This window comes from Sinocyclocheilus grahami, unplaced genomic scaffold (assembly GCF_001515645.1).
Source record: "Sinocyclocheilus grahami isolate Dianchi unplaced genomic scaffold, SAMN03320097.WGS_v1.1 scaffold2682.1, whole genome shotgun sequence".
NCBI classification, from domain to species: Eukaryota; Metazoa; Chordata; class Actinopteri; order Cypriniformes; family Cyprinidae; genus Sinocyclocheilus; species Sinocyclocheilus grahami.
Genome location: NW_015507860.1, coordinates 36,616 through 48,637, shown reverse-complemented (window position 1 = coordinate 48,637; position 12,022 = coordinate 36,616). Strand labels below are relative to the sequence as shown.

At 35.2% G+C, this 12,022-nt stretch overlaps 2 protein-coding genes and 1 long non-coding RNA gene across 3 annotated transcripts in view; all 3 read right to left on the bottom strand.

Annotated features, from left to right (window-relative positions):
* LOC107575509 (centrosomal protein of 76 kDa-like) overlaps positions 1-8,450 on the bottom strand; it is an 11,389-nt gene extending 2,939 nt beyond the window's left edge. The window contains exons 1-8 of the mRNA XM_016261872.1: positions 8,247-8,450; positions 7,985-8,057; positions 7,421-7,450; positions 6,145-6,369; positions 5,862-6,057; positions 5,312-5,336; positions 4,825-5,042; positions 4,568-4,628 (exon numbers count right to left, since the gene is read on the bottom strand). Coding sequence (XP_016117358.1) covers positions 4,568-4,628; positions 4,825-5,042; positions 5,312-5,336; positions 5,862-6,057; positions 6,145-6,369; positions 7,421-7,450; positions 7,985-8,057; positions 8,247-8,309 — 891 coding nt within the window. The 5' untranslated portion in view covers positions 8,310-8,450. The remainder of the gene's footprint in view (positions 1-4,567; positions 4,629-4,824; positions 5,043-5,311; positions 5,337-5,861; positions 6,058-6,144; positions 6,370-7,420; positions 7,451-7,984; positions 8,058-8,246) is intronic.
* On the bottom strand, positions 4,234-5,063 carry LOC107575510 (uncharacterized). The gene is made up of 2 exons (XR_001607891.1): positions 4,825-5,063; positions 4,234-4,628 (listed from the first exon to the last, which is right to left on the bottom strand). It is a non-coding gene; the product is annotated as an uncharacterized lncRNA (long non-coding RNA).
* A 2,192-nt stretch (positions 8,451-10,642) lies between the features above and the next one.
* The window catches only part of LOC107575508 (tyrosine-protein phosphatase non-receptor type 2-like), an 11,051-nt gene continuing 9,671 nt past the window's right edge, over positions 10,643-12,022 (bottom strand). Inside the window, exon 5 of the mRNA XM_016261871.1 lies at positions 10,643-11,381. Within this exon, the coding sequence (XP_016117357.1) occupies positions 11,189-11,381 (193 nt within the window). The 3' untranslated portion in view covers positions 10,643-11,188. The remainder of the gene's footprint in view (positions 11,382-12,022) is intronic.

Below are 12,022 nucleotides of genomic sequence, written 5' to 3'. Positions count from 1 at the left end.
AAATACAGTGTAATACCGTGAAATATGACATTTAAGATAACTGATTTCTACAGATTGTTTTTAAGCCCGTGATGGCAAAGCTGAATTTTACTCCAGTTTTCAGTGTCATTTCCTTCAAAAATCATATATGCTGATGTGGTGCTCAATCTTTTCTTATCATCACAATTGAAAACAGTTTATATTAATATATTTTTGTATTTGTTTTTATTAGGATTGTTTGATGAACAGAAAGTAGCCTATACAAAATATATATTTTTTTTGCCACTATATGTAAAAATATTTACAGTCAACTTTTGTTGATTAAAAGTATTCATTTCTTAAAAAGTCTTACTGATCCCAAACTGTAGTGTATATTGTATTCTTTATTTATTATATTTAACCTTTTTAAGCTATCTGAAATTCATACATTACCATAAACATAATAAACATCTTTAAATGTTTATTTTCTCAAAGTATTTGTGCACCGTCTGTAATATAGCTCAAATAGTTTTAGAAATAAAAATAAAAAACATGGATAATACCCCTGATGGCTTAATAACTGTAAATTTCCATTGTCTGGTATCAGAAAACATTAACAAGACAGAGGGCACTGGGGGGCTTAATTGCTTACACCGTTTTTGTGGAACAGGTGTTCACAGAAATGCAATTTATTTGAGCATTTAATATCTTTAAATATTGTTTTCACATGTCTGTTCTATAATTGCATTTGTTCCATTAATGAGAGAGAGAAAAAAAGTGTTACAGGTATTTGTTTCATTACAAAAGTGGCAGGTCTTTCTTGCATTAGATAATTGAAGCCATTTTACCTTTTATGCTTTTTCACTCTGAAGTATCTCATTTGCAATTTACAGTGTACGTAATTGGATAAATGCATGCTGTGTAATTACAAACTGGCACCATTTTTTACTCTGTTGTAAATATTCATGTTTCATCATGGTATTTTTGAACATTGTTCATATTTGTAAATGATCTGTGGATGAGTTTGTAATGTTTGTAATATAATATTCAAGATATCAGTTTGACTTGAATTTTGTAAGATTTTTATAAAAAAATAAAATAAAACAGAGAGGGCATAAAAATAAAAACAAAATGCACTTTCATTAGTTTTTTCAATTAAAATCACATAAAGGATCAAGCTGAGACATCTAAGTAAATAGTTATTTTAAAACTAAGAATAAGGAAACTTGAATATTATATTTTAAAAGTAAAGACATGCCTGTCATACAACAATAAGAGTCTGGTGGACGCCACGTCTGCAGCTGTCTAGATTTGATCAAATTTATCAATTAATAACTGAAAAATGGTATTTCCAAAACAACACATAATCAAATCAAACTTCTCTTAATCAACAGCCAATTTTGTCAGCGTTAGCGGAGTGTGTTTTTGTCACTGGTCTGCTGAGATGAGCTTTCTGTCCCTACAGACTCATTAGAATATTGCACCTGCAGTTCAAGACATTTCATATGCAGTGAAGAAGACCATACTTGTTTGGCATCATCAAACACTTCCTCTGCCAGACAGGAAATGGGATTAGAAGTGAAGGTGGGATTCAGTCAAAAAGGAAATATTCATTAACTTAAATCACCCCTTCCACAAATCCAACCCCCAATACCATACACACTCCTTGTCCTCGACACGTTCAGTAGCTGAACGCACACTTGTTAACGAGAGATGGGAAAGACGGATATAATTGGATGTCACTGTTTCCACACAGTTCACAAGTTATTTGTAATGTGCAAGTGGATTAAACAGCAAAAAGAAAATGAAACAAAAGTTAAGCAAAGCCATTCAGTGCATTTTGAGGCCCTAAGACTAGCTCGTGTGCTGGAATGCACTATGTCTTGTTCATATTAAGGATCTTATTGAGTCACACCGCACGCAACCTTATGAAATGGAGCCTTGTGCAAGCAAACAGGAAAGTAATAGTATGATCTTACGATGGTATGTAGACTTTCAATTCAGCAATACATGATACCTCAAGTGGAATCATGCAATCACTCAAAGTAAAAAAAGGTTTAAAATATCAATTAAATAATCCTTAAACCATCATCTTTAGGTTTACGGTTGAAGCTCTAGTGTTGTTTGTATTTTGAAGGAAAATTACGTACCGTTGCAAACTGAAGGATTAAACACCGCGTCGAAAAATCATAATAGTCAATCTAGTTTTGAAGAACTTTAACTCACCGAAACGGATTTAAAAATTGTGAGAACTTATACATTAATTGATAAGACCAGACTGCAGTCTTCAGCAATACTATAGCACAACATTTCATTTGTTGGAGTGCAAATGTGCGTTCTGATCGACAAGGCGCATAATTATATCCAAGTTATTATGAATGTAACTGATATAAATTGATATACTTAAAGAGTAAACTGAGTAACAGCCTGTTTATTAGTCTTATCTGTCCATTGTTTTACTTACTACACTTGAACATTTCATACAACACTTGAATAAGTAAAAAGTTAATGTTTAGCAACTTACATTTAGATTGCCATTTACTTTGTCTGCTGTTGTTCCGACAAGAAAAATAGTCTAAAGGAACTCAAGCTGAATTATCTATCACGCACGGCCACAATATAATGGGTTTACTTCTTGAATGAATCAGTGTTCAGTGAAGGAATGGAATGAGTGAATGATTCAATAACTCAATCAAAAGTGACCTACCTGTCGCCACCTACTGGCGGCGCAACCTTGTAACCTACTGGAAGAGCCCCTGAAAATCTCAAGCACTACTATAGGCGGTTTGATGTTGCAAACTGGTAACATTATTTTAATTTATTATCGTAATCATAAACACACTGTAACGAACTGTTGTAGTGTTTATTGAATTGTCGAATGAATCTGAAATCTTGCACATTCACAAAATAAAAAAAGCCTACTTCTACATTGCAAAGTAATTATTCTGTGGAACACAAAGAAGGTGGACAATGTTCATATGCAATGTGTTACATCAAGCACCCATGTGTTTCAGATGACCATGTCCTCTTAGCACATTGTGCTATTTTTATTTGTAGGCCTACTTCATTTTCTTTTTACAACCTTAAATTGATCTTGATCAGCATAAATGATTTCTAATAACTAGCACAATAATGACTCATCAGACACATTTCAGGATTTAAACAAAATAGCTTGTTTGTAAAAGCATATATGTTTCAGTGTAAAACACAAATTTGCTTCCATTCTAAGTGGAACTGCGTGGCAGCCATGGCAACTAGTACCTGTTAATTAGAAGCTTATGGAGGAGACAATGATGCAACCTTGGAGAGACAAGATGTGCTCTTGTGGTTTAGTGTGGATTCTCTGAATACTTGGCCAGATTTGCTAATGACTCGAAATACCACAAAAGGAACATGATCACAAAGGTCATCTTAAAGAGAATGCAAGCTCATCTCTGCTTTGGGTTCAATAAATGTGCTGTAGCATGAGGACGGATCAGGATATATTGGCTCATCTTACCTATAGGATCAAGTCTACAATTGTAAAAAAAAAAAAAATTTCTAAGAGTATGTTGCCATCTCCTGGCCAAAAACTGCATAGACATACCGGTTTTTGTTGCGTTCACTTGTTAGCATTTTTATTCAAAACAACCCAACAGCTGGGTCAAAACAACCCAACCCTGGGTCAAAACAACCCAACAGCTGGGTTTGTCCCTTTTTTAACCCAGCATTTTTTAGAGTGTACTATTCATTAAATTGCCTGTTTACATGTACAAATATATATATATTGTCATTAGGAAACAAATATATAAAAAATTTAATAAAATACATGTTAACATTTAAATACAGTACATTGGTGAAAATACTTTGGTTTGTTTTATAAATATTTTCGGCTGATAAAACCCAGTGCTAAGAAGCTTAAGCTCAACTAATATTTTTGAACAAACTTCTGATGTAATATTAAAAATGTGCTGCTTAATACTTTTGTAAAAGGCATGATACACTACCATTCAAAGGTTTGGGGTAAGTAAGATTTAAAAATCAAAAGAAAAAGAAAAGAAATAAAGAAAGAAATTAATACTTTCACTACAAGGACACATTAAACTGATTAAAAAAAAAATTGACAGTAAAGATATTTATGATGTTACAAAAGATTTGTTTCAAATCAATTATATTGTTTTGAACTTTCTAGCCAAAGAATCCTGAATAAATGAATGAATTAATTAATGAATGAAACTGACAAATTGGTAAGTTAAATGGCACAAGAGATTGGAAACCATGCCAAGGATAAATAAAGGCATTGTAAAAGTGATTTATTTAGAAAAATATATCCATAAATACCAATTTAACAGCCTCCAACTGACACAAACACACAGTACATGTAAAACAATTGTAATTGTACTGCACATATATGAGCAGCATAGATTTAAATGGCATACATGTAGTTGCAAAACTCATAATAATACTCCAGACCCAGCAGATTAGTTTAAGGAGCTGTAAAGGAGATTTGTGAATTCTATGAACCTGAGGTGAATGGTCATACTGCTTTCAGTTACAGCACTGATCTGTACTTGCAAGCAAACATGATCCACACAGCACAAGCTGACTCTGGATAGGCAAAGACACGAACCCTCACCGCCAGTCGCACATGATCCCCTCGGCAGCAAACAATCTCGTCACAGAACGGTGACCTGAGTGATACATAAGAAAACAAGTTTAGATGTTAGTGGTTTGTCTTTAAAGGTACAATGTGACTTTTGAGCACTAACAGCACTGAACAAAATTGCGATTTATTTTGTTGTTGCTACTTCTTTAAATGGCTTCTGTTTTAAGTGACATATCAATAAAAAAGGCATTATAGGTAGCTCTGTTTGTTTGTGCAGGTACCTGAGGCAGGTAGCGAATGCCCTGCGTGCATTACGGTGCAAGAAATGAATAGGAAAGCCTTTAAAAGTGTGTCCGTCAGGTACCGCTCTTCTCACGGCATCCTGAAACTCCTCGTTTCCACACGACACACCTGTACAGCGCTCTAGTTCATACGCCGACAGCGCTGCCGACAGCAGGTATGACAGGTGATCATCCCAGACCGTTGCCAGACCAAGATCCTACAGACAAAAGCATGTTAAAAAGTATCCAAGTACAAGTTTATCAGTCAACTATTTTCTGGCTGTTTTTTGAAAGGTCAAGAAAATGGTCTTGTATATCTGTGGTAAACATGTTCAAAAATTAGACCAACATTCATGTTGCTTCAAACCCGAAGTCACTTTTTTCTTTGAAATAATACAAAATATTCAATATTGAACTGGGTATTTTAAGTTTCAAAATTACAAAAAGTAGTCCATGCTATTCCAAGTTTTCTAAAGTAATACCTTACTTTTTTTCCTAGGAGGAATAGACTACTAGAAAATAATTTAGGTTGCTGTTAACTGGATTATGCTGATGTTCAAAACTTTGGGTCAGTAAATTTTTTGGGGAAAAAACTAATTCTGCAAGGATGCATTAAATTGATCAAAAGTGATTGAAAAAAATAATTGAAAAAAAAAAGCAGAATTTTCTATTCATCAATGATTCTGAAAAAAAAGCATCACAGTTTTCACAAAAATATTAAGCAGCGCTGCTTTCAACTGTTTTCAACACTGATAATAAAAAAAATTGTTTCTTAAGCATCAAATTAACATTTTAGAATGATTTCTGAAGGATGTGACACTGAAGACTAGAGTAATGGCTGTTAAAAATTACAGCTTTGTCATCACAGGAATAAATTACATTTAAATAGATCATATAGTACAGTTAAAAACGTTCAACAGAAGAGAGCAAGTCATACAGGAATATTATAAAGGATAAATAAATAAATATTCATATAATTTGTATTTTGGATAAACTGCGTGTTACGAAAGGAAAATGTTCACCTTCAATAATATGACATTTGCTTACCCACTCCCAGCAGTTCTGCTGAGACACTGCTTTTCCCGTTGAGAGCACCGAGAACTCTCCGCCAGTCAAGAAAATAAGAAGAAATGAGTGTTGTGTCCCCAGACGTGTCGGTTTTAATCAGCACCATGTGCACTGGATCACAGATGGACAGCATTGTGGTAGCATCAGCCATCTTGCTAGCATCTCCTGTGCCATAACAAAAACACATGACAGGTTCTTGAAATGAAATTGAGTACATTAGACTGCTAGAAATAGTAGGGTTGCTTAAGACACCTGGGCCATCTCTGTGAACTTCCAGAAGAAAGCCCTCCTGCAGGTCTGGTTCACAGGCACATGGGACTGGTTTGGAGCGGAAGCGCTGGTTGCGGAAGTGGAGATGAAGGGTGAACGTAGAGCACACCTGACCAGGTAAAGGTTCCGGCTCCTGCAAGTGTTCCAGGAAGGCCTTACCGCCAAGAACTTGTAGGTAGAGGTATCTCCTTAGTGGACTGATGTTAGCTGGTGAAATGATTTTAAAGGGTTAGTTCACTCAAAAATGAACATTTCATCATTTACTTGAGACGCAAAGGATGTTTGGCTGACGCTACTCTTTTTCCTAACATGAAAGTCATTTATTCACCCTCACGTTGTTCCAAACCCATAACAATGGAGTTCATCTTCGAAACACAAATGAAGAGATTTTTACTGAAACCTGATTTTCAATTTAATCTACCACTCCATTTAAAGCTCATTCCACCAAAACTTTGACACTTCATATAATAAAGGCAATCTGTAAGAACCAAGCGGTTTAATCCAAGTCTTCTGAAGAAATACAATCACTTTAAAGGGATAGTTCACCCAAAAATGAAAATTCGGTCATTAATTACTATCTCTCATGTCATTTCAAACCCGTAAGACCTTCGTTCATCTTCGGAACACAAATTAAGATATTTTTGATGGAATCTGAGAGCTGTCTGACCATTCATAGACAGTAACGCAACTTAAATGTTCCCAAGTCCAGAGACGTAGCAAGGAGATCGGTGAAATAATCCATGTGACATCAGTGGTTCAACTGTAATTATACGAAGCTACGAGAAAACTTTTTGTGCACAAAAAGTATTCTCATAGCAGAGATAATTGCGGATGAACCACTTATGTCACATGGATTATTTTACCGATCTCCTTGCTACGTCTCTGGACTTGGGAACATTTCAGTTGTATTGCTGTCTGTGCAGGGTCAGACAGCTCTCAGATTCCATCAAAAATATCTTAATTTGTGTTCCGAAGATGAACGAAGGTCTTACGGGTTTGAAACGACATGAGGGTCAGAAATTAATGACAGAATTTTAATTTTTGGGTGAACTAACCCGTTAAATATAAACAATGATGAACATGCTTTTATTCCCATATAAACATTGATCAGCACACATACATTCTGCACACCAAATATGGCAAATAATGCAATAAGCACAGAAAATGTCTTCATTTGTGTTTTAAAGAAGAACAAAATTATGGGTTTAGAATGATATGAGGGTAAAAAAAAAATGATGACCCATTAACAATCACTCACTTGTCTTCAGCTGCTTGTTGTTTGTCATTTCTCCGATCACAAATGCAGACATGGTTTTATGTTTACGCGGCGCAATGCAAAGCAACGCGTAAAAAGGCAGTATAAGTCATTATAATCCGTCCCCACTGGATGCAACAAATGCCTCATTTATAATTTTTTTTATTTTAATGTTTGTCTCATGGCTCCATCACAATATGGTGAGGGGCGTAACATTTCCGTCACACACTTGAGGAATTCAGCCAATCACAACGCACTGGATTAGCTGGCCAATCAGAGCACACCTCGCTTTTCAGACCGATGAGCTTTGTAAAAATCAACGCGTTTCAGAAAGGCGGGGCATAGAGGAGAAACAATAATGTACAGTCTGTGGAAAATAATGTGTTTTTTAACCTTAAACCACATAAACACATTTTATTACACCATATACACAAAATAATGTTCTTTTTTAGCAACATCATATGACCCCTTTAAATAAAAATTGCATGCGTAGTAATTGCACAAAAATTACACGATATAAAAGTATTGCATGTGTGGTTGGTTGTCATGTCAACCACCTAAATACACCAGTAAAAACAACAACATCATCATCATCATCATATCGGAAAACAAACCGTAATGCATTTCTAGTAACGTACAACTACAAAATTATTTTATTCACATAAAATGATGTAAAACAGGAATATAATGGTTTCGGACATAAATAATTTGCTCAAAGCACACACAGGCAAAGTCTATTGCACTAAAGAGTCAGCGTCTGCATTAAACACAGGTTTTCAACATAAGTTACTCATAGTATGAATTTTCTTCTGTTGCTGGATTAGCTTACCTTGATTAAATGATCATGGATTATTTGTTTTAATTCAGTTGCTTTTTCTGGTGGCAGGGACATGTTTTCGAGCGTGAAAATGCCACAAGAGTTTCAAATTAAAAAATCAAAGCATTTGAAGTCAGCGTCTGCATTAAACACAGGTTTTCAACATAAGTTACTCATAGTATGAATTTTCTTCTGTTGCTGGATGCGAGGTCAACGCCTCCTGCAACTGACGTTTTAAATCCTGGCGGAAAGGCAAGCGGGAGGCTGTCTTCACAGCGCCTGTGTATACTCGCAGTAGCGGTTTTAAAATACACTTAAAGCTGCAAAACAAAAACCTAACTACATTACGTTTAACGAACAATAGTCTTTATTAGCTTTAATACTTTGCTATTTCGGAGATTCTAGAAAATATTCAACTCTATGGTTTCAATCAGGCACAGCGTCTTCGTACTTAGGAAATTACGTCATGAAATTCAGCCCCTGGATCTTGTAGTTCTCGTTTATTATTATAAACACAAACTGTACTTTGTACTTACTCGCTTATACTGTGGAGTACCATACAGAAAAGTATCCATGAAAATATTCAGTGTTCCTCTCTCACTTTTTGGGAAAATGTCATTTAGGCCTGTTCTAAAGAGGATGAAAAATTACTTTTCTTAATTTAACATTTTTGCTAAAATTCCACATTCATAAATGCAATTTTATGGTTGCTTCCCCCCTCCCCCTCGTGTTATTTTTGAATTTACGACTGTTTATTAAATGTTCAATATTTACTTTTGAACGAAAGTGTATGTAGCTATAATGCTAATTCAATAATAAAAAGTTATCTTGTAGTCCTCCACAGTGCGTTTTTTAGTCATGCAAAGCTGTCCTTATTGAAAGTCCTCACTTAGCAACTTATTAGTTCTTTAAAACACAGCAGCTTTAACATTTGTTTAAGGGACAAATGTGCAATTTAAGTTGTAAAACAAAACGTGAACGCCTCAAGTAATATTAACCATAGACATGTTTCTCTTAAATCCAATCTGCAATTCTAAAATCATAAGAAATTCCCAAAGTAACCAAGGCTTGCAAATGTGCATTCTCACGATAGGCTAATATATGTACATGTAACCCAAACCTCTCTGAAAAAGAATTACATCATTCATCTTTGAAATATTTTAGCTACATTTTGCATTCACAAGTTAAGAATAACAAAACGTAAATAAATACATAAAAAACATTCTCGAGCTTCTGTAATGTAGCCTACATTGAAACCCTTTTAAAAATGAGAACACAAAATAAGAAACCAATAACCATTCTTAAGCTTTTCAAATTCATGGAACTGCCTAAACGTTAAAATGATGTTTATTCTGTATTGTTCTTTATCTCCCATTCTTTGAACTGTTAAATAATCCACTGTACTTTTTGTTCAGTATTTGACTCATTACTGAAATACTTATATATATATATATATTAGTGCTCTGCATTTATCCCATCCAAAGTGCACACACACACCGTGAACACACACCCGGAGCAGTGGGCAGCCATTTTTTTGCAGCAGCACCCGGGGAGCAGTTGGGGGTTCGGTGCCTTGCTCAAGGGCACCTCAGTCGTGGTATTGAAGGTGGGAGAGAGCACTGTACATTCACTCCCCCCCCACCTACAATCCCTGCCAGTACGAGACTCGAACCCGCAACTTTTGGGTTATGAGTCCGACTCTCTAACCATTAGGCCACGACTTCCCCAAAAGTGCCTTGCCATCATAATACACACAACTGCACCAGCCAAAGAAAAACTTTGGGCATATTAAATTATGCCCAAACCAGATATCACTTGGGACAGCTTTCTCATTTCTCATATCTTTAAAAAATCTTATTAGCTCTTAAAAGGTCATCCCTTAAACACAGCTTTTTCCCGTACTTGTGACAACAGACTGCTGAGAGGAAAAAGGATTGTTCTTTCCCGGTTGGTCACTTGGCTAGATGGAATGAAATTACCACTCCACCATTAGCCACTTCTGGAAATATTGGAGCAATTCCTGGAACCATGGCAGGAAGAGACATCTAATTTGACTCCCATTGATTCTGCTAAGTAATTGGCATTAAACCCACAATGAAATCCTACAGTGTGAGGTAACGGCGACTGGAAACAAACTATGATCCATGGAGACAAAAACTAAATCGCTAGGGTTAGTTTAGCATCAATTGTCTAAAAATTAAACATAACAGACCTGACACTGCACTGATGTAGCAATCTATAAAAATGCAATCTGTCACAATCGGCATTTATTTGCACTCATACATCAGTTTGAAATGAGAGATACCGTTTTATGGATGCAAATAAGCTTGAGAAACCAGAAAGTGCATATACACAGAAGATGCCAGAGACAAAAAAAAAAAAAACAATGCCAACAAAATCAGCAATACTTCTTCTTTAGTAAAGAGTTTACTATGTACATTTTTTAAAAGTGGAAACCGGACCACTTATTACATTTGGCTGAATCTACAGTCAGTTTATTACTAGAAGATCCTGAGATGTGCATGTACGGAAACTCACTGGGCTTTGACCTACTGAAACAAATGAGTCGCCCTATGAATATCCATGCGGGAATTTAGCAAACAGACGCATTTAATAAACGGACTCAGACGGACCCGGTGAGGGTCTATTTAACATTGCTCCGCATATAAACTCAGACAAAATACTGTACAGTGAAAGTTGTTAGGCCGTAAGAACTTACCATGATGGAATTACAATGTAACTACATCATTCATTACACTGTAATAACCACATATGACACAAACATTCAATAAATCATGAAGAACATCCGGGTAAGAATGCTTGTAAACACGATCATTCTACATTTTTTTTGTCCCTCATCTAGAAACATCCAAGCACCTACTAATATGAGTACCATAATTTGGGTCCCTGGGCAAATAAAAGACAAGAAGAGGAATCTGTGGGATAAAACGGCATTACTGGGACAGAAAGGCCCAGCACATGCACAGTCCCAGTGCTACAGCTGCACCAGCGCCGACATTCAGGAGAATTGGTTTCCAGAAAAGCCACTTCTCTTTTTTCTTCTCCGAATCGCTTAGTTTCAGCTTCATTTGCTGCACCTTCTGTGCCGTGCTGGCTATCCGTTCCTCACGGTTCCGCTTGCGAAGGCTGGAAGCAATAACAACACACATATGGTTGATTACTTCAGATTTTTAATAGGCAAAAAAATGGGAGCTGTTTTTCTGGTATTAGCATAATTTTTGGGTGAACTAACTCTTTAATGCATGTCCTTTTTCTAAATATATTTTCACGAAGTATTGGTTATAAAAAGTCATATTGTGAAATATTACTGCAATTTAACATGTAGCTGTTTTTTATTTTTATATATTACAAAAAAATAGTTGTGATGGAAAAGCTGAATTTTTCAGTATCACAATTTTAATATGCTTTATATAATATGTTTTACTATATAATCTATTATTTGGGTGGTCAATAAACATTTATTATTAACATTTATTATTATCAATGTTAAGAATTTGTGAAATTGTGTGAAATCCCTGATATTGTGTATGTGTGTGTGTGTGTATATATATATATATATATATATAAATAAATACTGTATATTTTTCCCCCAAGATTTTTTAATGAATATAATGTTCAAATGAACAGCATTTATTTAAAATTGATTTTTTTTGTGTGACATTAAAAAGTTTATACTGTCATTTTTGATCAACTTAATGAATCCTTGCGGAATAAAAGCGTTAATTATATATGTGACCCTGGACCACAAAACCAGTCATAAGGGTCCA